Consider the following 26220-nt stretch of genomic DNA (forward strand, 5'->3'; position numbering starts at 1 on the left):
CGAAGGAGAATTGCCCCAGCTTCTCCAAACTGTCCATGTAACTGAAGTCCCTCATCCCTGCTAAACTCAAAAAGGTAATTCACATTTAATCAGTTAGGCTGCATTTAAACAACTGTAGCATCAGGTTCAAAATGGTTTTGCTTCATACCAATGCTACAACTATAGTGCAAATCCATTCCCGAGTCCAGTGTCAGGGCTGCACCTGGTACCTGAGAGAGACACAGAGTGAGATTCTCTGCAGAAAATAGTCTGCTCAGGAACTGACTCTGGATTTAGGCTGCACAAGTGTCATGTCTCCATTTGCAGTCTAACCATGAGTCATTACAAGCGGCCAAGCTGAGTAAATAATTAACTTTGTACATTTCCAGGGAGCGAAACTGTGGGTGCACACCAACTCAAGCAAAGCAAAGAATAAGGACACTGGGGGTGGGGGTGGGGAATGGAAGAGTGAAATCGGTCTTTGGTGGAGAGTAAAACTGTGTCATTGTGAATCGGCTGCTCTTTTTACACCCACGACCGTCACAGAAACATTTCACCCCTAGGGAATTTGCTTAATCTGTTATCAACATTTCTACCCTGTCTTTTTTTTTTGCTGTACATGCTCACTACTGTTTCCTCATGAGTCGTATTACTTTGTGTCTAATTACTCTCATTAGAAATCCAAGTCCAATCTCCTCAAATTTCAAAACATGTTTTAAGTTAGACTGCTCTGCCAATATTATTTGATTGCATTGTGTCTCATTGCAACTATGTCATATTTTCTGGCTCCATAGGAATATGATGCCACTGTAATTATTATTGAAAATCTCTCTCTAATTGTATAGATTACATGCGGGACCCTGATACTGTTAGTTTCGACTAAGGGCCAGTATGTCAGTCAGAAGCTGAGGATGCTGATCCCAAAGGAAGGAAATGGCCCCTTTAAGAACATCCCCTTGAAAGTATAATTGCACCTGGAGTGAGAGGAGACTTTCCCCGGACAGCTGAGCTTAAAAGGTCAAGGTTCAAGAGAAGAGGGGACAGCTGAAAGATGTACCGTGTGGTCTTGCTGTGTGTTGCATGCATTTTAAAAAAATGGTGTTTGGAACTTGAAGGGTCTCTTGTCGGGGGAAGGAAGCTCCAAGATTGTAGGACTCTAACAGTAGTATCTGATTCAGATACTTGTATGTTACATATATGGCCTTGGCTCAAACACCACAGGGGGCAATTTTAACCTCACTGTGCGGGTGGGAACCCCTGGGATCAGGCAAACCTGATTTTACACATCCCTAATATTCCTTGTTGACTTCAAAGACAAGTAAAAATCAGGCATGGGGTAAAACCAAAGTTGACTCCAATCCCGTCAGTTTCCCGACTGGTAGGACCGGGTAAAACTGCCCCCTTTGGGTGGGTGTAAAATCAGTGTTCCACCTGATCCTGTGGTTTACCCACCTGAGTCAGGTTAAAATTGCGCCTACATGTTTGGCTGCTTTTAATGACTTTCCCACCAAGTGGTTATTCAGTGTCAGAACACAGTGGGGAAAATATTTGCCTCGACAGCCTGGGATTGCCTGTCTGTTATAAACAATGTTGTCTCTGAGCTGGGCAGCTGCATGGCCATACAGAAACCTGAAAGTTCATGCACAGGCCGCTTACAAGTCGGCCCCTTTAAATTACTGCATGTGTGCAGCCACGTAAAGAATTTAAAGGGTCCGTGCACTCCCAAAACAAATTAGAGGGTACATTGGTTATTGAACCCATCTGATTTTCCAAATCAATAGGGTGAAGATCAGGTGGGATCTATAAGAGGCAGGCTATCCACTCTGTCCAATCACTGCCTATGCAGTGAATGTGAAAATCTATCACTCTGCATCTCTCCTGCTGACAGCTGCCTTCCCTCTAAGCTAGGTGCTTGCCCAACATTCTGAAAGTTGCCGCACACGGGTCGGCCTCTTTAAGTTACCAAGGTACACGGCACCGCAGAAATAAATAAGATCCGCGCACTTAAACAAATTGCACACTCCAAAAAAAAAAAGAGGGTCTGTTGGTTGACAGGCATGGCCATACCTTCTGTTCTGGCTTCCAATGTAAAGTTGAATTGCTGCTGAGAAAATAGCACACAATCACTGGAGAGGGCAGAGGTCAAGGAAAGGCAACACAATTTCTGTAAGAAATTAAAAGTACTCATTCATGGGTTAGACCTGACCTCGCAGGCACATGGCAAGATATGTAGTTGTGGACATTAGAAGTATAATCATTCCTGTATTTCTATACGGAACCTTATCCTGTGAATAATTATGGGAGGCAGGCTAGATGGGTAAATCAATCTCTTCCTGCCTGACACTGTATGTTCATTAGTACCAAGAGTGGGGCATGAGGGCTGAAAACGAGATGGGGCCCTGGGTCAGCCCAGCCCTGGCCTTCCCCAGCACTATCCAATTGCTATTGATTGCAGTTGAATCCTCAGCCCAAACCAAACAAGGCCGCTGAAGCAGAGGGGTTCAGATTGTGGGTTGGATGCTCCCTATTGTGGGTCTTCCCACTGGCCCAGACTAGCAGAGGCCCCAATCCAGACCCAAGCGCATAACTGAAGCTGGCACTCCCAGTTCGGGACAAAGGGAGTGCTGTCCTTTGGTTGAGGTTTCAGACTGAGGCCCCGTCTGCCTGTTCTGGTTGGTGTAAAAAGTTGCATTTAAACCAGAGCGGAGCGGTTCTCCTTCCATCCGACAACATATCACTCAACATCATTCAAAAATTAACTGGTCATTCATTCATTGCTGTTTGTGCAAGCTTTCTGTGCACTGATTGGCTGCTTTGTTTCCCTTATACTAATTTATTGGCTGTGAATATTAGGGTCCTGGGCCCAACCATCTTTAGCTGCTTTATCAATGACCTTCCCTCCATCATAAGGTCAGAAGTGGGGATGTTCGCTGATGACTGCACAATGTTCAGCATCATTCACAACTCCTCAGATACTGAAGCAGTCTGTGTCCAGATGCAGCAAGCCCTGGATAACACTTAGGATTGGTCTGATAAGTGGCAAGTAACATTCGCGTCACACAAGTGACAGGTAATGACCATCTCAAACAAGAGAGAATCCAACCATCGCCCCTTGACATTCAATGGCATTACGGTCACTGAATCCCCTACTGTCAACATCCTGGGGGTTACCATTGACCAAAAACTGAACTGCACCAGCCATATAAATACTGTGCCTACAAGAGCAGGTCAGGGGCTGGGAATTCTGTGGTGAGTAACTCACTTCCTGACTCCCCAAAGTCTGTCCACCATCTACAAGGCACAAGTCAGGAGTGTGATGGAATACTCTCGCCTTGCCTGGATGGGTGCAGCTCCAACAACACTCAAGAAAATCTCGACACCATCCAGGACAAAGCAGCCTGCTTGATTGGCACAATTCTGACTTGGAAATATAATCCCTGTTCCTTCACTGCCACTGGGTTAAAATCCTGGAACACTCTCCCTAACAGCACTGTAGGTGTACCTACACCATGTGGACTGTAGTGGTGCTTAACACCACCTTCTCAAGGGCAATTGGGGATGGGCAGTAAATGCTGGCCTAGCCAGCGATGCCCACATCCTGTCAATAAATAACAATGATATCTGAATGCAGTCACACTCCTGGTGATTTGCAGTAATGCTTAAGTCGCTGAAGTGGGATTTGAGCACAACCTTCAGACTCAGAGGTGAGAGTGATACCCACTGTGCTAGGGCTGACACCATGGGGAGTGTCCTGATGAACATTTACCCCTCAACCAATATCACATTCCTTGGTCTTGTATCTCATTGCTGTGTATAACTTGGCTTACATGCTTGCCTATGTGACAATGATGACTGCACCACTTCGATAAAGCCCATGATGTGATGTGCTTTGGAACATTCTGAGGCCATGAGAATCTTTGCTTAAATTTACCACACAAGCCCTTTTGTGGTTTTGCTCTAATAATGGTGTCTCATGAATATCCTGTCTCAGGGATCACTCTAACACCAAAAACAGCATGTGGCATGTAAACCTTATTTTAACAAGTTGCATTTATATAGTGCCTTTAACACATGAAAACGTCTCAAGGCACTTCACAGGAGTGATAGCACACATAATTGACATTGAGCCAAAGAAAGAGACATTAAAATAGGTAACCAAAGAAAGAGACATTAAAATAGGTAACCAAAGAAAGAGACATTAAAATAGGTGACCAAATGCTTGATCAAAGAGATAGGTTTTAATGATTTTTAAAGGAGGGGGAGGGAGGTGGAGTAATTTAGGGAGGGAATTAGAGTGTAGACAGCCGAAGGCACAGCCACCAATAGTGGGATAAAGGGAGTGGCGGGAGGGGGGGGGGGCGGAGTGAATGAATGTGGGGAGCAGGAGACAGAGGGGAAGGAAGCAGAGTTCCTGGGAGATTGCAGGGCTGGAGGTGGTTACGGAGATAGGGAGATGAAGACATGGACCAATTGAAAAATGAGATTTAAGCTACTTTGTGCTGCACAGTTTCTCTAGCTTAGAATAATTTCATCATCGTTCTGTGATTTACTGCTGCTCAGTACTCCCTCCGCTGATTGGTCATTTTCTGAATTAACTGGCATACTACCTACTTAGATAGGGTTTAACAAAATACCAAAGCTGTCAATAATTTGATAAGAAAATAAGTCATTCTTAGAGATTCCATTGTTTAAAAAATAGTTAATCTCATCTCAGTATGTAAAGGTAGCCAAATAAGTGTAATAGGTAAATTAGCAAATGCTGAATACAATATCACTGGACTGGAAGCTATTTAGGGAACAAGGTCTATTGTGTGCTCCAAGAGGTAGCTCACTGAATTGCTTTGCATGTTTCTTCAAATTACACGAAATCAAACTGAAGCTGTGCTATTATGCCCACCAATTAAAACAAAGTATTTTTTGAAGAATGAATAAATGTTAATGTTTTGCCTGTAATGATTAAATGTGGGCGATTGACAGAATTTGCAAAGAAGTATCTGCTAGGACCCATCACCTAAAGGATTCAGTAGAGGAACCCACACTGGCAACAGTGATACATCAGCTACTGTGAACCCAGGTGCTTTGTCCCTCGACTCCTGCACACGACTGAAGAAGACTCTGAACAGGAGCAGACTGACCATTAGCTTGGCTTGGTTTGTAGCACTCACATCTAGATCAGAAGGTTGTGGTTTGAAATATCCCTCTAGGACTCGAGTATATATTCTGGACTGACACTCCAGTGCAGTACCGAAGCAGTGCCACCTTACCAGCGATGCCCTCTTTCAGATGAGACGGTGTGTTCTGGTCAACATTTATTCCTCAACCAAAATTACAATAAACAGATTATCTGGTTATTATCTCATTGCGGTTTGTGGAATCTTTCTGTGTGCAAATTGCTGCTGTGTTTCCTGCATTACAACAGTGACTACACTTCAAAATAAAAAAGGACTTCATTGGCTGTAAAGTGCTTTAGGACGTCCTAAAGCTGTGGAAGGTACTATAGAATTGCGAGTTCTTCTTTCTTTGAGACATTTACCCAAGATCCCACCCGCCTGTTCAAGTGGACATTAACCACAGATGATTTGAAGAATAGTCATTTTTCCCAGTGTCCTGGTCAACATTCCTTCTTCAAGCAATACAACTAACAGAAAAATAACCTGCTCATTCATCTCACTGCTGTTTGTGGGATCTTGCTATGTGCAAAACAGTTGACGTGCTGCCAACACAACAATAGTGAAAGTAATTGTGAAATACTTTGGGACACTTCTAACAGATGCTAAGAGGCGTTATATTGGTTCCAAGTTTCTTTCTAACATCCTAGAGCTGAGAGGAAGTGAGCTAATCTGTGTAGTAAATAGATTGACTACAGATTCAGTCTTGCACAAAGCCCGACTCTTTCGCAAATATTGTCTGTACATCAGGGTGAAACCTAACTGTAGTTTTATAAACATGGTTTGAATGGCCCAATATCTATCCAATGCTTTCATCCTGCATGGTCTGAGTGTAATGGAGATGCTGCCGTGGAAGGTACATGTAGACTGTGGTTAATATGTTCCTTTGCCAATCTGTTTCGTTTCTGCAGCATCTCCTGGAGAGGGTTCCTAACAGTGATGGGCGGGAGGAGTAATCTTTGAGTTTATGCTGCTGCCAGGAAGCTTGAATCCAAGCCACACATTGAGGAGATCATGGTCATTCACAATTCTCCAATGCACAGGTGGAAGACAAGGCTTCCCCAACAACAGCAACATTTAGGGAAATTGCCACAACCAAATCCTCTTGTTCAGGGTGTTCACCAGGTTGAAACCCGAATCCCCCAATTTCACAGACGGCGGATCTTCCTTCACATTGGATGTCTCAATCATTCTGGTCTTGCTTTGCCTCTTTTGGAATGGTGATAGCATCATTCAGCCCCTCCAGCTTGTTCTACTATTCAATCAGATCGGGGCTTAAGTCCATCTATTCCATAACCGTTAAGACCCTTGTCAAAGAAAAATCTATCAATCTCAGCTTTCAAATTTTTGATTGGCCCCCAGCCTTGACAGCTTTCTAGGGGAGAGAGTTCCAGATTTCCACTACCCTTTGTGTGAAGAAGTGCTCCTGACATCACCCCTGAACAGCCTGGCTCTAATTTTAAGGTTATGCCCCCTTGTTCTGGACTCCTCCACCAGAGGAAATAGTTTTTCATTATTACAGTAAAACACCTTAATTAGATTACCCCTTTATCATCTTCAAGGGAATACAAGCCTAGTCTATGCAACCTCTCCATGATTTAACCCTTTTAGCCCTGGTATCATTCTTGTGAATCTGCACTGCACCCCCTCCAAGGTCAATCTATCCTTCCTGAGATACAATGCCCAGAAAACAACTGCTACTCCAGATGGGGTCTGACTAGACCCCTCTACAGCTGTAATATAACTTGCATGCCTTTGTATTCCAGCCCTCGAGTTAAAGACCAACATTTCATTAGCCTTTTTAACAATTTTCTTTGGTTCTGCCCAAGCTTTTAGTGATTTCTGTACTTGGTTCCCTAAATCTCTCTGCTCCTCACTTCACACACATTTGGAAAATATTCTGATCTATCTTTCTTAGGTCCAAAGTGGATGAGTTGACACTTTCCTGGATTAATGGTGTAAAGGTACACTGCCTGTCCTGATTGAAAACTGCGAAGACTCATTAACCAGCTCTGGAGTATCTGACTTAATGCACAAGAAGTGATTATGAATCATCAACATTGACCACTGTACCTCAAAGACTTTTGTTAAATATCGTTGCCACCATGGCACGGGGATTTTCCACTCAATTCAAAAGCACATTGGAAACAGTTTGCATCACTGACCAGAACACACAAGGTTCAAAATACTTCCACACTGCAGCATGTGGAGGAGGCAGGGAGTGCAGCTGGACTTTCCCATTAATGAGATAGCCTCACCTAGATTATTCATTTTTTTTCTGCAATCCTGTACATTCCAAAAAACTTGGGACTTTGTTGAACTCTACACTATAATTACCCAATGTTGGCTTTTCTGCTAGTTCGTTTTCTGTTAATTTTCACCAATAAATGTCCCGTGATGTTGCTGACATGGTGTTTGTGCTCTTGGAATGTAGCTCCTTATGTTTACCATGTCTCCAGTTCATGGCCTCTGAGCAGAAACTAACTTTGTGCCATTTTACCTGGCTGAATTCCAGAAGCAATGCTACTCCAGCTTCGAATGGGCACGGAGTTTATAGTTATAGCTACTCACACAGTAGTACATGGTATTTACATCACAGAAACAATCCATTCAGCCCAACAAGTCAATGCTGTACATGAGATTCCTCCCACCCTACTGCATCTCACCCTACCAGCATATCCTTCTATTCCTTTCTCCCTCTTTTGTTTATCCAGCTTCCCTTTGAGTTAATCTACTGGCTTCAACCACTCCTGCAGTAGTGAGTTGCACATTGTAATCACTCTCTGGGTAATGAAGTTTCGCCTAAATTCCCTATTGGAATTGTTAGTGGCTATTTTATGTCCATTAGTTCTTAGATCCTTAGTCTTGCCACAAATGGAAACATCTTCTCTACGTCTACCCTTTTGAATCCTTTCATCATCTTGCAGCCCTCTTTCAGTTCACCCCTCAGTCCTCTCTAATCAGTGGCTGTAGGAGAGATCAAGCAGATTACAGGGGATGGTAGCACTGCTTTCTGATACTGGAACCCAGCAAGACAGGCTAGCAAGCAGCGCAGGGAATGGAGGGATAAAGGGAGTCGGGAGACCAGAGCCTCAACAGTAGGGAAACCTGGAACAATATTTACTTGGTTATTTCCACCATGCAAAGAGAGATGAGCCTACTAATTATTCTACAGGGCAGCCACTGTGACGTTGGCTGTATCACTTAAAATTAGTTTATAGCCGTGGTGGTTTATGGACAGAGTTTCTTTGGCAGATATGCGACTGGGTTTGAAAAATCTGGAAGAAAGCATCTGTGCAACATGATTGGTGAATAGCAAAATAGAAAATAACCAATTAGAAAAAAATGACCAACATCCACAAAGAGAAAGACAATGGACATTGATGAGACTTAAGAGCAGCATCAAATCTCGGATTAGATGGACCAATTACTATTGCTTTGTTAAGACAAACCTTCCATTCTCAATGAAATGAGGCCTTCATTGTCCCCTTTAGTGTTACATCTGTAAAAAACAGCATCAGCAATCATGACCTGGGTCTTTTCAAAAAATGCTTTAAAATAAACGGGGAATCGGATAGCATTTTCTGGTAACCATCGATAATCTGATGCTGCAAAACTCAACAAAGTCCACAATGTGCAGGTCATTTTGACTTTTAGGGATAGTGCAGTCCAGAAAGATTTTACAGCTCTCCTGATTATAATTTAGGAGACTAGAGAAGATGGGATAGTTGTTCTTAGAGCAGATTTAATCGAGGCATTCAAAATTAGGAAGGGGTTTGAATAGTTTCTCTTTATTTACTCTGCTTCCAGTAGCATGAGGGTTAGTAATTAGAGAACACAGATTTAACGTTATTGGCAAAAGAACCAGAGGGGGAGATTTTTTTTTTTTAAACACAGCGAGTTGTTATAATCTGAAATTAATTGATTGAAAGGGAGGTAGAAGCAGATTCAGTAGTAACTTTCAAAAGGGAATTGGATAAATACTTGAAGGGGAACAAAATTGCGGGGTAGAGCAAGAGAGTTGGTGGGGCTTTCCAAAGGGATGATGGGCCGAATGGCCTCCTTTGTGCTGTATGATTCTATTCAAAACTGACTGCAGATTTTCTGTCACCCCTTTTACACCAGTGCACATAGTCTAAATGACTCTCATCTACTTATAAGATCAGTTCAATTTGTTAACCTGAAACCCTCCACAAAAAGGATACTAGGGACGGTGGCTATGACAGACACTGTCGACAGCATTGCCCTAAAGCAACATACCAGCTGAGTGTGATAGTAAGGCCTCATCTTGAAGGAAATCCAAGTCTGCAGCACAAGGTATGTGGTTCCCATGATGAAAGACAGTAGTGCCCCAAAATCATGAACTACTCTCAAAGTAGTTTCCTAAACACAAGACAAAGAATTAAAAAAAAATAAGATGACTGGAAATTGAAAGTTCTGGCATCAATAAAATCAAATCATTTGATCAGAGTAAATAAGGAGAAACTGTATGTCCTGGCAGGAGGGTCGATAACTAGAGGGCAGAGATTTAAGGTAATTGGCAAAAGAACCAGAGGGGGCGATGAGGAGAATTAAATTTTACACTGAGTTGTTGTGATCTGGAATGTGCTGCCTGCAAGGGCGGTGGAAGCAGATTCAATAGTAACTTTCAAAAGGGAATTGGAGAAATACTTGATAAGGAAAACATTGCAGGGTTATAGGGAAAGAGCAGGGGAGTGGGACTAATTGGAACATCCTTTCAAACAGCTGGCAGATGCATGATGGGCTGAAAGGCCTCCTTCTGTGCTGTATGACTATATCATTCAAACATTGGAGTGGTTTGTCCCTTCATTAGAAATACAAATAATCACCAACATTTTTCATATATTTACTCTCAGGATGTGGATGTTCTTGACAAGCTCCCAATTTCCCGAAGCAGTGCAGTGACCCAGTTTGTGGCCAAACGGGGAAACACACAGACTCTAGAACTCATTCTTCATTAAGATATCAGTGGTGGGGAAGCGGTTGGCGGGATGTAAAATTTTATCGTTGAGTCTAGTCTGTTCTGTAAACTTTAACCCGTATGATATATTTTATATAGGAATGCACCATTGACTATGGTAACAAGTTACAATGACAACAGAATAAAAGCAAAATACTGTGGATGCTGGAAATTTAAAATAAAAACACGGAATGCTGGAACTACCCAGCAGGTCTGGCAGCATCTGTGGAGAGAGAAGCAGAGTTAACGTTTCAGGTCAGTGGCCCTTCTTCAGAACTAGCAGATATTAGAAATGTGAAAGGTTTTAAGCAAGTAAAGTGGGGGTGGGGCAAGAGATAACAAAGGAGAAGGTGTAGATAGGATAAGGTCACAGAGAAGGTCTGTGATGGAGCAGGGACAAAGGAGGTGTTGCATCTTCATCAACTCCCTTCAAATAACACCATACGTGTCTAGAAACATAGCAATCCACTTAACTAAGATCAGCATAGTGGTTAAGTTACTGGACAAATGATTCAAAGAGTTGATTACAAATCCCACCTGAACAGCTGAGGAATAAATTCAATTAGTGAAACAAACCTGAATTAAAAAGCTAGTCTCAGTAATGGTGGTCATGAGTCTACTGGATTGATGTAAAAACCCATCTGGTTCACTGTTATCCCTTAGTGCAGGAAATCTGCTGTCTTTATCTGGTCTGGCCTGTGCTGTGGGTCTGGAGTCACATGATGTGGTTGAACTTAACTGCTCTCTGAAACGGCTGAGTAAGCCACTCAGTTGTATTCAAAAAGGCAGCTCACCACCACCTTCTCAAGGGCAATTAGGGATGGGCAATAAATGCTGGCATTGCCAGTGACGCCCACATCCCATGAATAAAAAAAAATCCTTCATAGAATTGTCTTGAAAATCAGATTGCACCTTCATGAAATTAATCATAAGACAAAGGAAATACTGAAATAACCACAATTTTTTTATATTTGGATTTTTAAAAAATACATCCCTATTGGTAAGGACAACAACTCACTTATTAATTTAAACCAGTTTCATTTGTGCAGCTTGTCTAGGATATCTTCTTTACGGGGTAAATCATACCATTCAGCATTCATGTGTCATCCACTCTTGCCTCTGAGTCAGAAGGTTGTGGGTTCAAGTCCCACTCTAAGGATTTGAGATAATAATCCAAGGAGGCTGAGTAGTACAGTAGTGAGAGAGTGCTGCACTCGGAGGTGCCACCTTTCAGATGAGATGGTAAACCCTGTCTGCCCTCTCAGGTGGATGTGAAAGATCTCACAGCACTATGTTGAAGAAGAGCAGGAGAGTTCTTCTCAATATTTATTCCTCAATCAACATCACTAAAACAGACTATTATCACATTGCTGCTTGTGGGATCTTGCAGTGCACAAATTGGCTGCACATTTCCGACATTAAAAGTGACTGCATGTCAAAAGTACTTCATTGGCTGTGAAATGCCCTGAGGTCGTGTAAGTTTGTTCTTTGTTTCCTTTGTTTTGCCGGAGCTCATGTTGGGAAATGGGGCAGAGGTTGGGACACTCGATTGATGCCTCAAAATACTTTCTATATGTCAATGAATTGCAGGCATTGACACATCAATTGGCCCTGATCCTCCGACATTAGAGTCTATATTGTACCTGAAAATTTGCTACGATGCACATCCCAAGACACCCCAATGCACCACATACGAGCGCAGCACAATTCAGCTTAGGGCTAATAGTAGTCTCCCTGTCGTTCAAGGTTTTCAGCAACTTGTATCGAGTGCACATAACCACCAAACCTGAAAATGGATGAAAAAAAAATCAACTGACAAGCAGACCTCCCAAGGCACTGTTCCTGGTAAGTTAGATGATACCTGCTTTTAGAGAGAGACTGGTGTTTCAGATCCTGTGATACTTGCCAGAAACACTTTAAGTAAAAACTGTCCCCCCAAGAAATTGAGATTTTGGTGCAAGACATGAATGCACGCACAAGATTTTTAATATATTACTAGTCGATCTGTGTTTTTGCACATAGTGAATGAAGACCATTTTAAATATTGAAGTCAAGCAGGGTTAGAGGGTGGGAATAATTAGACCTAGGCAGAGGAGTTGATGCAGGTGGGTTTGGGGAAGAGGCAGAGAGACAGATAGAGAAAAAGAAGAGTAGGTGTGGTGAATCGCGTAGATGCATATAAGGGGCAGCCAGATAAACACACGAGGGCGAAAGGAATAGAAGGACCTGCAGATAGGGAGAGATGAAGAGGGGTGGAAGGAGGCTCATGTGGAGCATAGATATCAATATAGACCAGTTGGGCCAAATGGCCTGTTTCAGTGCTGTATGTTCTATTTAATGCAGGTCACCGCTGCTGTGTTTCCCCCGAGCTGCCCGTTTCTCACTGGAGTCTCTGCAGATCTTGTGGTCGTCTTGCCTGTACCTCATCCAATGGCCTGAGGCCCTTGTGAATTTGATTGCTTTAGATATACAGTTTAATCGCTTCCATATTTCTCGCGCTGTGATCTTACGTGTATGGATACAGAAAACAGAGAGAACCCAATAAGAAAACTACCAATGGCAAGCAGAGTGAGCAGGAAAGCACAATCTGAAATCAAATTCTGCTGTAAAAATAAGGTGATAATTCTGTACTTACCCAGAAAAGCAGACAGATTTATCATGAGCCCAAAAATGCATCTTTCTGGAGGAAGTGTCCCAGTATCACTACAAGAAATTTTTTTTAAAAAGGATTAAGGATGAAATGCAACTTTATTTAAAAATAGGTGATGTAAAAATTGGTTAGACATTCTGTCCACTGTCTAAGTCAATTTGCATTATTTTTGCATAATACATACAATTTATAGCAGTCGGCCCAACTGATCCGTGCCAGTATTTATGCTCCACACGAGTCTCCTCCCACCCTTCTTCATCTCACCCAGTGGTTCTCATATGGGGTCAGCAGGACCCCTCGGGGTCTGTAGAGACTTTCCGGAGTTGGGGGGAGGGGAGCGGTCTGCGGAATAATTGAGCGGTGGCCGGAGGCGAGCACTTAGTGCAAGCCAGGAGTGCAGTCCAACCAGCACGTAGGCAGCACAGAGCAGACTGTTCCCAGTATCTCTTACCCAAAACCTTAAATTTGTGTCCCCTAGTCCTTGTACCATCAGCTAATGGGAACAGCTCTTCTTTGTTTACCCTATCAAACCTGCCATAATATTGTACACCTCTATCAAATCCCCCCTCAATCTCCTTGGCTCCAGGGAGAACAACCCCAGTTTCTTCAACCTAACCTTGTAAATAAACCCCCCCATCCCTGGAACCATTCTGGTAAATATCCTCTGTATCCTCTCAAGGACCTTCACATCCTTCCTAAAGTGTGGTGAACTGACATGGACACTATACTCTAGTTAGGGCCTAACCAGGGCTTTATAAAGGTTCAGCATAACTTCTCTGTTTTTGTACTCAATGCCTCTATTTATGAAGCCCAAGATCCCATATGCTTTACTAACCACTCTCTCAATAATGTCATGCCAACTTCAAAGATCGATGAACATGAACCCCCAGGTCCCTCTCTCCCTGTACATTTTTCAGAACTGTATCATTTAGTGTACAATGCCTCTAGCTATCCCTTCTTCCAAAATGCAACACCTCACATTTCTCTGGATTAACTTCCATCTGCCACTTGTTCTTCCCATTCTGCTAGCCTATCTATGTCCTATTGCAGTTGATTGGTATCATCCTTAATGTTTGCCACACCTCCAAGTTTTGTCATTGGTGTCATTGGCAAATTTTTAAATTTTACTCTGTATTCCAATACCCAAGTCATTTATATATATATCAAAAAAGCAGTGGTTCGAGCAGTGAACCTTGGAGAACACCACTGTCTACCATCCTCCAGTCTGAAAAACAACTATTTACTATGAATTTCTGTTTTCTGTCCTTAAGCCAATTTGTTATCCAAGCTGACACTTACCCTCCTATTCTATGAGCCTCAGTTTTGGTATCCAGCCTTTTATGTGGTACTTTGTCAAAGGCTTTCTTAAAATCCATATAGACAACATAAATTGCTTTCCCTTCAGCAACTTTCTCTCTTACTCAAAAAAATTAATTAGATTAGTGAAGCATGATCTGCCTTTTACAAATCCGTGCTGGCTCTCCCTAATTAACTCAACCTCTTTAAGTGTCTGTTGATTTTTTTCCCCCCTGATTATTGTTTCTAAAACCTTAGCCACCACAGATGTTAAACTGACCAGCCTATAGTTATGAGGAATGCCCCCACGCCCTTTCTTGAATAAAGGTGTCACATTTGCCACTCTCCAATCTTCTGGCATCTCCCCATATCTTGGGAAAATTGGAAGATTATGGCAAGTCCTTTCACTATCTCTATCCTCACTTCCTTTAGCAACCTGGGATTCAAGACATCCAGCCCAAGGCAACTTATCCACTCTAAGCATAGCCAGCCTTTCCAGTACATCCTGCCTATCAATTTTCACCTCATCCATTATCTCTACTGTATGCAGTTTTGGTCCCCTTATTTTAGGAAGGAAATTATTGACATAGAGGGAGTGCAATGAACGTTCACCAGACTTGTTCCCGGGATGGCGGGACTGTCCTATGAAGCGAGATTGGGGAAACTGGGCCTGTATTCTCTAGAGTTTCGAAGAATGAGAGGTGATCTCATTGAAACCTACAAAATACCTAAAGGGATAGACAGGGTAGATGCAGGTAAGATGTTTCCCCTGGTTGAGGACTCTGAACCAGGGGACACAATTTCAAAATAAGGGACAGAGATGAGGAGAAATTTCTTTACTCAGAGGGTTGTGAATCTTTGGAATTCTCTACCCCAGAGGGCTGTGGAAGCTCAATCATTGAGCATGTTTCAAGCAGAGATTGACAGATTTCTAAATACAAAAGACATAAAGGGATATGGGGAGTGTGTGGGGAAAAGGGCATTGAAGTGGATGATCAGCCATAGTCATATTGAATGGTGGGACAGGTTCGATGGGCTGAATGGCCTACTCCTGCTCCTATGTTTCTATGTTCTGACCATCTGTGTTTCTCCTGATATATTGTCAGCATCCTCTTCCTTAGTAAACACTTTACAAAGTACTCATTCAGTATTCTAGCCTTGCCCTGCACCTCTAAGCATATATCACCCTCTTTGTCCCTAAAAGGACCCAACCAACCTCTTAATCCCTGCTTACTATTTACAAGCTAGTAGAAGATCTTTGTGTTCCCTTTTATGTTAACTGCCATTCTATTCTCATATTCTCTCTTTGCCAGTCATATTTTCCTCTTCACTTCCCCTCTCAACTTACTGTATTTGATCTGGTTCTTGCGAAGAATATACCTGATATGCATCATACACCCTCTTTTTGGTTTCATCATATTGTCTATCTCCCTCATCATCTAGGAAGTCCTGGTTTTGGTTTCCTTAACTTTCACCCTTGTTGGAATGTACCTAGCCTGTACCTGAAACATCTCCTCCCTAAAGATCACCTAATTGTTCTGTTACAGTTTTTTCTGTCAGTCTTCAGTTCTATTTTACCCTGGCTAGATCTCCACTCATCCGATTGAAGTTAGCCCACTTCCAATTTAGGAGCTTGACTTTAGATATTAGGGCAGATGGCCAAAAGCTTGGTCAAAGAGATAGGTTTTAAGGAGTGACATAAAGGAGGAAAGACATGTAGAGAGGTGGAGAGGTTTAGGAAGGGAAATCCAGAGCTTAGAGCTTAGGCAGCTGAAAGCACAGCCACCAATGGTGGAGAGATTAAAATCAGGGATGCACAAGAGGCCAGAATTAGAGGAGTGCAGAGAGATCTCAGATGGTTGTAGGGCTGGAGACAGAGATAGGGAGGGGCAAGGCCATGGAGGGATTTGAATTCGAGAATAAGAATTTTAAAATAGAGAGTGTTGTTGGACCAGAAGCCAATTTGGTCAGTGAGAATGGGGGTGATGGGTGAATGGGACTTGGTGCAAGTTAAGTCACGGGCAATGGAGTTTTGGATGGGCTGAAGTTTATGGAGGGTGGAATGTGTGAAGCTGGCCACTAGTGCATTGGAATAATCAAGTCTAGTGGTAAATTCCTTCATTAACCTAGGCATTATTGTTTAATATCTGCTATTAGATAAGGGCTCCTCTAAACCACTTTCTCACAAGGATAAAGCCATTCCTCCAATATTTGCTCACACTTCAATTTATTTCTACAAGACATGCTGGAAATACTCAGCAGGTCTGGCAGCATCTGTGGAGAGAAAAGCAGAGTTAACGTTTCAGGTCAGTGACCCTTCATCAGAACTGACAGAGGTTAGAAATGTAATAAGTTTTAAGCAAATAAAGCGGGAGTGGGGTAAGAGATAACAAGTGAAGGTGTTGATAGGACAAGGTCACAGAGAATAACTGACCAGAAGGTCATGAAGCAAAGGCAAACGGTATGTTAACGGTGCATTGAAGTTCTGATCTCGGAGTCATTCGGACTGAGCGGAGGTGTTCTGCAAAGTGGTCACCCAATCTGCGTTTGGTCTCCTCAACGTAAAGGAGACCGCATTGTGAGCAGCGAATACAGTATACTACATTGAAAGAAGTACAAGTAAATCGCTGCTTCACCTGAAAGGAGTGTTTGGGGCCTGGGATAGTGAGGAGAGAGGAGGTAAATGGGCAGGTATTACACCTCCTGCGATTGCAAGGGAAGGTGCCCTGGGACGGGGACGAGGTGGTGGGGATAATGGAGGAGTGGATCAGGGTGTCACGGAGAGTACGATCCCTTCGGAATGCTGACAGGAAGGGAGGGAAAGATGTGTTTGAAGGTGGCATCACGCTGGAGGTGGCGGAAATGGCGGAGGATGATTCTTTGGATGTGGAGGCTGCTGGGGTGGAAAGTGAGGACAAGGGAAACCTTGTCGTGGTTCTGGGAGGGAGGGGAAGGGGTGAGGGTAGAGGTGCGGGAAATGGGCTGGACACGGTTGAGGGCCCTGTCAACCAGAGTGAGGTGGGGGGGGGGGGGGGGGGGGGGGAAGCTGGGATGTGGGACTAAATTGGACAGTTCTTTCAATGGACTGAATGGCCTCCTACAGTGTTGCAGGATTCTACTGATCCAACAAATATAATGCAATACCATGACTTCCAATCTCTTTTAACTTCACCTTTATCTATTTCTACACCATCCATGGTTCAGACATATCACCAATGTCCTATTCTTCCAAACAGCAGTTCTTTGCACTTGTCTAATAAAATGACATTTGCTACCATTAAATCCAATATGTGGGCTTCTTCCTCTCCTCCCTTCCCCCCTTCACAGGTTTCGTGTGTCATTTGTGAATCTGGCCACAATTGTATTTGGGTTTCTGAATCCAAGCCCTTAAAATGTAGATTGGGAACAAATTGTAGCCCCAAGCAAGTGATCCTGGGAACTCCACTCAGTAATTTCACTGACAAGTTCAATCCATTCCTTTGACCCGTTTCTTCTCCAAACGCAGGTTTTGTCTTGAAAGCCCAGTTTCACTTTCAGTAGCAGCGTCTCATGATGGCACAGATTTTCTGGAAATCAACTGCAACGAGACATCTAACTTTCCACATTTGAACTATCACTTCCTCAAAATAAAAAGCTTAGTCAGGTTAAATCTTCTCTTTCTGAAAACAGGGCGCAAGCTGTTTCTTACTAGACTATTAATGTACAGAAAATCCTGATAATTGATTCCATTGTTTAACCTTTCCTTTGAAAATGGATGATGCCTGGTTAAATTAATCAGAGAATGGCTAGAGCACAGAAGGAGGCCATTTGGCCCAACATGTCCATGCCGGCTCTCTGTCAGAGATACTCAGCTAGTCCGACTCACCCACCTTTTCCCTGTAGCTCTGCAAATGTTTTCTCTTTGGATAATTATCCAATTCCCTTTTGAAAGCCTTGATTGAATCAAGCAGTGCATTCCCGATTCTAACCACTCACGTTGCTTCTGGTTCTTTTGCCAATCACAAATCAGTGTCCTCTGGGTTATGATTTCCTTAAGTTATGAGCATAGGTTTGCTGGTATTCCCATGAGTTTAGAAAGTTGAGGAGTGATCTAATCAAGATGTTTAAAATGTTGAAAATGAATTTGATGGGATCGATACACAGAAACTATTTCCTTTGCTGGTGGAATCGAGAACAAAAGGGGGCATAATCTTTAAATTAGAGCCAGGCCATTCTGGAGTGAAATCGGGAAGCACTTTTTCACACAAAGGGGAGTGGAAATCTGGAACTCTCTCCCCTAAAAGTTTGTGGATGCTGAGAGTCAATTTCAGCTTTCAAGACTGAAATTGATAGATACCTATTGGGTAAGAGTGTCAAAGGATATGAAATAAAGGCCAGTAAATGGAGTTGAGATACAGATCAGCCATGATCTAACTGAATGGCAGAACAGGCTTGAGGGGCTGAATGGCCTCCTCCTGTTTCTATGTTCCTTTTTGGAAGGTTACAAAGTTAAGTTGAAGCTGGGTTTGTTCTCCTTGAAGCAAAGAGATTTGATAGAGGTGTACAAGATTATGACAGGTTTAGATAAGGTAGGTCTGCAAACGCGACATGAAATCCTGTGACATTGATCACAAGTCGTGGGAGTCAGTTGCCAGCGTTCGCCAGAGCTGGCGGGCAGCCATAAAGGCGGGGCTAAAGTGTGGCGAGTCGAAGAGACTTAGTAGTTGGCAGGAAAAAAGACAGAGGCGCAAGGGGAGAGCCAACTGTGTAACAGCCCCGACAAACAAATTTCTCTGCAGCACCTGTGGGAAGAGTCTGTCACTCTAGAATTGGCCTTATTAGCCAGTCCAGGCGCTGCTCCACACACCACTGACCACCCCCAGGCGCTTACCCATTGTCTCTCGAGATAAGGAGGCCAAAGAGATAAGGTAGACAAAGAAAAGCTGTTCCCGTTAGCTGATGGTACAAGGACTAGGGGACACAGATTGAAGGTTTGGGCAAGAGATACAGGGGGAATGTGAGGAAGAACCTTTTTTTACGCAGCGAGTGGTAATGACCTGGAACTCATTGTCTCCGCTTCCACCATCCTCTTGGGCAATCAATGACTTCAAAAGGAAATTGGATGGGCACTTGGGGAAAATAGCTTTGCAGGGTTACGGGGATAGAGCGGGGGAGTGGGACTGATTGGATTGCTCTACAGAGAGCTGGCAAGGACTTGATGGGCCAAATGGTCTCCTTTTGTGCCAGAATAATGCTATCACTCTAAGCCTGTCTAAAAGCCCCATCCTCTTGATGTCCCAGGACAAAAATGTGCTTATTCTAGAGAAAGAGAGAATTTGCATCCTCCCTCTTTCCCCAAGTGACATTGATAGAGTATGTGAGTGAATTCTCGTTCTCTTCTTGCAATAGCGGCAGTGGATCTTTTCGGTCTACCTGAGGGACTGATGGGGTCGAACCATAGAAAAGTTATGAAACAGAAAGGGGCCCATTCAGCCCATCGTGTCTGCGCCAGCTGAAAACACTAACCGCCCAATCTAATCCCATTCTTGAACTGAATGAGAGGCTGATCCAACTCTGCTGAAACCTCTCTGCGAGAATGACCACTTTTCACTTATTGCCTGAAATCAGTTTAATTCTTCACTCAAAAACAAATATATTACAAACATATCCCCCCGCCCTCAAAAAAGAAACAGGAAGGGGATATCTATGAAAATTAATCTGCTCTACAGACCAGTTTGTGTAGTTGTGACGGCGAGAGATGAGTATATTTACATTTAACAGCGGAAACCCTTCTTACTGATTTCCTGGAGCAGAGTATAAACTATAAACTGTTCACAGACTGATTCAAGGAAACCCCGAACACGGTGGGCAGTTTTTTTTTAAAACAGGACAACAGGTAGTTTATCTTCCGAGGGAATTATTCCAAATCTAAAAAAAAAACAAAGCTCCAATCAGACGGAACCGAGACTGCAATGTCACAGGGGATGGAGGGGAGAGGTCCTTGTACATATGGAAAGTGAAACTTCGGCAACTTCCAAATGGGAAGATGGAAAAGGCTCAGGGCGGGGAGGAATTGGCAGATAGATTTTCAGAGTCTCCGCCTGGCCCAGGAAAGTCCAACTGGCAACTAATTTGAAATATTATTCAAACCCAATAAAAAGAGCATTTCCCCTCCTCTTGCATCCTTTGGCAAACAAGGAGTTAAAGAGCCAGGCATCCGGCCAGCAGGATCAATTTGCTTTCTCAGTTGGGGTGGGGTAATTGTAGATCACAGTGATAGGACGGCTACATTTTCCCGAGCCCAAAGGCGATAGCGGTTCCTTTAAACTGAAACCCAGCTCAGAGGTCACTTACCTGATGAAGGGAACCAATGGCTCAACGTGTCTGGTCAGCACAGCTATGATGAATGAAATGGCAAACGCAGCACAGGACCAGATGACCAACGCGACTGGTAGATAGCTCGTCCCTATTGTAAACCACCACATCTCCCCTATTCTACTGCCTCTTAAACTAATCACTAACACAAGTCCCTGTTTGCTTGTCCTTCCGGATCTGGTATAATTGTAAAATGCGGTGACTCATCCAGCTGTGAAGTTTCTAAAACAAAGAGTCGAACAAAAACACTCCCCCAAATGACCACAAACTACATGTAGTTAGTTTTAAGAAGTTTGAGAAAATGGGTTATGAGATTTAGCAACTTCCTTTTCGGCTCTCACGTGATGATGATTTAAATCCTTCGGTGAACTTCTGGTGAAAGTTTTGATGTCAGGAGCAGGAGTGTGTTCTGATCTGGTACAAGAACACTTAATCACTTTCAGAGCACAGCACGTTTAAGGAACAGCTTTGAATACTTCAGAAATACGAAACTGCAAGCCACATCGCCGGAGATAGGATGTACTTTGCAAAATTTAATTAACATGTGCGAAAGACTTCACAGGGAAAAATGCAAGGGATAGAACCAGCTGAGGTCTGTTTTATTTGTGACAATAGAGGTGTGACAGAATTATTCCTTTGAAGGGCATCATCAATGCAGTCTGACATATGACCCAATCAAACTGACAAAGTCGCATTTCAACAAACCCAAAGGGACTTGAGCAGCAAATCCAGGCTGACGCTCCAGTGCAGTACTGAGGCAGTGCTACACTGTCAGAGGTGCCACCTTTCGAATGAGAGGTTAAACCAAGGCCCCATCTACCATCTCAGGTGGACATAAAAGATTCCATGGCCACTATTTGAAGAAGAGCAAGGGAGTTCTCCCAGGTGTCCTGGCCAAAATTTGTCTCTCAATCGACATCTAAAAACAGATTACAAAAGCAAAATACTGCAGATGCTGAAAATCTGAAATCAAAACAGAAAATGTTGGAAATACTCAGCAGGTCTGGCAGGATCTGTGGAGAGAGAAACAGAGTTAACGTTTCAGGTCAATGACCTTTCATCAGAACTGAAAGACCTGAAACACTATCTTTGCTTCTCTCTCCACAGATGCTGCCAGACCTGCTGAGTATTTCCAGCACTTTTTGTTTTTAGGACAGAATAATAACCTGTTTCAAAAAGCATACAGGATCTTGGGCTTTATAAATCCAGACATAAAGTACAGAAGAAAGGAAATGATACTAAACCTTGATATATCACTGGTTAGACCTCAGTTAGAGAATTGTGTGCAATTCTAGGCACCACACTTCAGGAAGGAAGTCAAGGCCTAAAGAGAGGGCACAGGGGAAATTTACTAGAATGATAATCGGGATGAAGGACTTCAATTATATAGAGAGAATGGAGAAACTGAGGTTTTTCTCCTTTGAACAGAGAAGGTTAAGGGAACATTTAATAGACATGTTCAAAATTATAAAGGCTTTTAATAGAGTAAATAAGGAGAAACTGTTTCCACTGGCAGGAAGATTGGTAACCAGAGGACACAGATTTAAGATAATTGGCAAAAGAAACCAGTGGAGACGAGGAGAATTTCTTTTTTTACACCGTGAGTTGTTGTGATCTGGAATGTGCTGTTTGAAAGAGCAGTGGAAGCAGATTCAATAGTAACTTTCCAAAGGAAATTGAAAAGGAAAAATTTGCTCAAGAGGGGAATTGAACTAATTGGAAAACTCGCTCAGCGAGCCAGCACAGGTATGATGGCCTGAATGGCCTCATTCTGTGCTGTATTACTCTATGAGTTCAGTAGATTTTTTAGATATCCTTTATTGAAGCTCAGCCTCCAAGTGAGTTTAATGCCATGTTTGCAGGTCTGAAATCTAAGGCAGACTTGCTTGGAAAACAATTGTCCCCTCATGGTTCAGAGTTTCTAGGATTTGACAGAAGAATTTCTACAGCACTGTGTTTGCAGATCTAGGAACAGACTGCCTGAGCTAAATTTGTGATAAAGAAGAGGAAGTGGTTTGCAGGGAGAGAAAACTTTGTTTGGAGTAGCCCCGGGGGTGGGCGGGGCACGGCATTCTTTGCCAAAACCCCTCACACAATAAGCTTTGATAATGAGCAAGTCTGACATGCAGCGCTGGACCTGGACATCAAGGTGGTGGGTATATTGCATGCTCTTCTTTCACGGCCTTTCCACCACTGCTGTGGAAGGAAGGTGTCTGTCAAATAGTCAAAAAGAAACGAGAGACAGGGGACAACAGCTGCTGAAAGGTGTTACCTGGTGACTGGGTATGCGAGCACCTGCTTATATATTTAGGGCTTGGTCCCTAATGGGATAGGATCACAGAGAAACAAGCAACAGGATTGCTGGAGCAATGTGCTCGAACTGCTGGTACCACTGTTTCATTGTGTATGATCTATATATCCCCACTGTTCCACAGGCTATGCTCCATATATTACTACTTGTTCCATAGAGTATGCTGCATCTTTCACTACTATTCCAGAGGGTATGGTTTGAATTATCAGTGTTCCATAGGGTATGGCATGTGTTGCCACTGCTCCATAGACAAGACAATCAGTTTTGATTGAGGGGGTGAGCAGAACACTGTTTATCTATTCAACAGACTGCCATTAATTTCTCCTGGAATCTTCTCAAGTCTGAACTGATCTTTCAAGAAAAACTAAAGGGAAATTGTTCATTTTTTTTCTCAAGGTCAAATAAAACTTTTGTCAATCTGACACATTCGTCACTTAAAAGAGAATTGGAAAAGGATGAGTTTAAAAGGGTATGATCTGGAAAGCGCTGCCTGAAAAGGGCAGTGGAAACAGATTCAATAGTAGCTTTCAAAAGGGAATTGGATAAATAGTTGAAAGAGAACAAAATTGCAGGGCTATGGGGAAAGAACAGGGAGAGTGGGACTAATTATTTAAAAAGGGAGCGAAGGATAGACCGAATAAGTACAGGCCAGTCAGTCTAACCTCAGTAGTGGGCAAATTATTGTATCAATTCTGGGAGACAGGATAAACTGTCACTTAGAAAGGCACAGGTTAATCAAGGATAGTCAGCATGGATTTGTTAAGGGAAGATCTTGTCTGACCAACTTGATCAAATTTTTTGCAGAAGTAACAAAGAAGATAGATGAAGGTAGTGAAGTTGATGTGGTCTACATGGATTTTTGCAAGGCTTTTGACAAGGTCCCACATGGCAGACTAGTTAAAAAAATAAAATCCCACGGGATCCAGGGAAGTGCAGCAAGGTGGGTACAAAATTGGCTCAGTGGCAGGAAACAAAGGGTAGTTGTTGATGGGTGTTTTAGCTACTTGGGGGCTGTTTCCAGTGGTGTTCTGCAGGGCTCAGTACTGGGTACCCTGTTTTTTGTGGTGTATATTGGAAGGATGAATGAGAATGGACAGAGACTGCTGGAGTTGTGTACCTATCATAACCTCTGCATCACCAACTCATTCTTTCACACTAAACCCTGTCACCAGGTTTCATGGAGACACCCAAGATCACGTTGTTGGCACCAGCTGGACCTCATCTTCACAAGGCGAGCCTTTTTAAACAGCGTTCAAATCACACACAGCTTCCGCAGTGCAGACTGTGACACTGACCACTCCCTGGTGTGCAGCAAGGTTAGACTCAAACCAAAGAATCTGCATCATTCCAAGCAGAAGGGCAGCCCGCGTATCAACACTAACAGAATTTCTCATCCACAGCTGTTACAGCGGTTTCGAAATTCACTTGAAAAAGCCCTTCAGAACACTCCTACAGGGGATGCAGAGACCAAGTGGGCCCACATCAGAGACGCCATCTATGACTCTGCAATGACCACCTATGGAAAACGTGAGAAGCAGAATGCAGACTGGTTTCAATCTCACTTTGAAGAGCTGGAACCTGTCATAGCCGCTAAGCGCATTGCACTGCTGAACTACAAGAAAGCCCCCAGCGAGTTAACATCCGTAGCACTTAAAGCAGCCGGAAGTGTTGCACAAAGAGCAGCCAGGCGCTGCGCAAATGACTACTGGCAACACATATGCAGTCATATTCAGCTGGCCTCCGACACTGGAAACATCAGAGGAATGTATGATGGCATTAAGAGAGCTTTTGAACCAACCATCAAGAAGATCGCTCCCCTCAAATCTAAATCAGGGAACACAATCACTGACCAATGCAAGCAAATGGACCGCTGGGTGGAGCACTACCTAGAACTGTACTCCAGGGAGAATGTTGTCACTGAGACCGCCCTCAATGCAGCCCAGTCTCTGCCAGTCATGGATGAGCTGGACGAACAGCCAACAAAATCGGAACTCAGTGATGCCATTGATTTTCTAGCCAGCGGAAAAGCCCCTGGGAAGGACGGCATTACCCCTGAAATAATCAAGAGTGCCAAGCCTGCTATACTCACAGCACTCTACGAGCTGCTTTGCCTGTGCTGGGACAAGGGAGCAGTACCACAGGACATGTGCGATGCCAATATCATCACCCTCTATAAGAACCAGGGTGACCGCGGTGACTGCAACAATTACCATGGAATCTCCCTGCTCGATATAGTGGGGAAAGTCTTCACTCAAGTCGCTTTAAACAGGCTCCAGAAGCTGGCTGAGCATGTCTACCCTGAGGCACAGTGCAGCTTTTGAGCAGAGATCTACCATTGACATGCTGTTCTCCCTTCGCCAGATACAGGAGAAATGCCGTGAACAACAGATGCCTCTCTACGTTGCTTTCATAGATCTCACCAAAGCCTTTGACCTCGTCAGCAGACGTGATCTCTTCAGACTACTAGAAAAGATCGGATGTCCACCAAAGCTACTAAGTATCATCACCTCATTCCATGACAATATGAAAGGCACAATTCAGCATAGCGGCGCCTCATCAGACCCCTTTCCTATCCTGAGTGGCGTGAAACAGGGCTGTGTTCTCGCACCTACACTGTTTGGGATCTTCTTCTCACTGCTGTTCTCACATGTGTTCAAGTCTTCAGAAGAAGGAATTTTCCTCCACACAGGATGTGGTGGCAGGCTGTTCAACCTTGCCCGTCTAAGAGCGAAGACCAAAGTACGGAAAGTCTTCATCAGGGAACTCCTCTTTGCCGACGATGCTGCATTAACATCTCACACAGAAGAGTGTCTGCAGAGACTCATAGACAGGATTGCGGCTGCCTGCAACGAATTTGGCCTAACCATCAGCCTTAAGAAAACGAACATCATGGGACAGGACGTCAGAAATGCTCCATCCATCAATATCGGCAAACACGCTCTGGAAGTGGTTCAAGAGTTCACCTACCTAGGCTCAACTATCACCAGTAACCTGTCTCTCGATGCAGAAGTCGACAAGTGCATGGGAAAGGCTTCCACTGCTACGTCCAGGCTGGCCAAGAGGTTGTGGGAAAATGACACACTGACACGGAACACAAAAGTCCGAGTGTATCAGGCCTGTGTCCTCAGTACCTTGCTCTATGACAGCGAGGCCTGGACAACGTATGTCAGCCAAGAACAACGTCTCAATTCATTCCATCTTCGCTGCCTCCGGAGAATCCTTGGCATCAGGTGGCAGGACCGTATGTCCAACGCAGAAGTCCTCGAGGCGGCCAATATCTCCAGCATATACACCCTACTGAGCCAACGGCGCTTGAGATGGCTTGGCCATGTGAACTGCATGGAAGATGGCAGGATCCCCAAGGACACATTGTACAGTGAGCTCGTCACTGGTATCAGACCCACTGGCCGTCCATGTCTTTGCTTTAAAGACGTCTGCAAACGCGACATGAAGTCCTGTGACATTGGCCACAAGTCATGGT

General features: G+C 43.6%; 1 protein-coding gene across 3 annotated transcripts in view; it reads right to left on the reverse strand.

Annotated features, from left to right (window-relative positions):
• The window catches only part of dram1 (DNA-damage regulated autophagy modulator 1), a 39390-nt gene extending 18538 nt beyond the window's left edge, over nucleotides 1–20852 (reverse strand). The window contains exons 1-5 of one of the 3 annotated variants that reach the window (XR_010976808.1): nucleotides 20408–20852; nucleotides 12764–12831; nucleotides 11772–11914; nucleotides 9408–9530; nucleotides 2047–2143 (exon numbers count right to left, since the gene is read on the reverse strand). Coding sequence is in view for 2 of the 3 variants with exons in the window: in XM_068050149.1 (XP_067906250.1) it covers nucleotides 2047–2105; nucleotides 9353–9530; nucleotides 11772–11914; nucleotides 12764–12831; nucleotides 20408–20538 (579 nt within the window). In the remaining variant the exon portion in view is untranslated. Of the gene's footprint in view, nucleotides 1–2046; nucleotides 2144–9352; nucleotides 9531–11771; nucleotides 11915–12763; nucleotides 12832–20407 lie in introns of all 3 variants that reach the window. The other 2 variants (XM_068050149.1, XM_068050150.1) reach the window with 2 other exon arrangements.
• Nucleotides 20853–26220: the final 5368 nt, after the last annotated feature.

The sequence above is a fragment of the Heterodontus francisci genome, chromosome 18 (assembly GCF_036365525.1).
Source record: "Heterodontus francisci isolate sHetFra1 chromosome 18, sHetFra1.hap1, whole genome shotgun sequence".
Lineage (NCBI taxonomy): Eukaryota > Metazoa > Chordata > Chondrichthyes > Heterodontiformes > Heterodontidae > Heterodontus > Heterodontus francisci.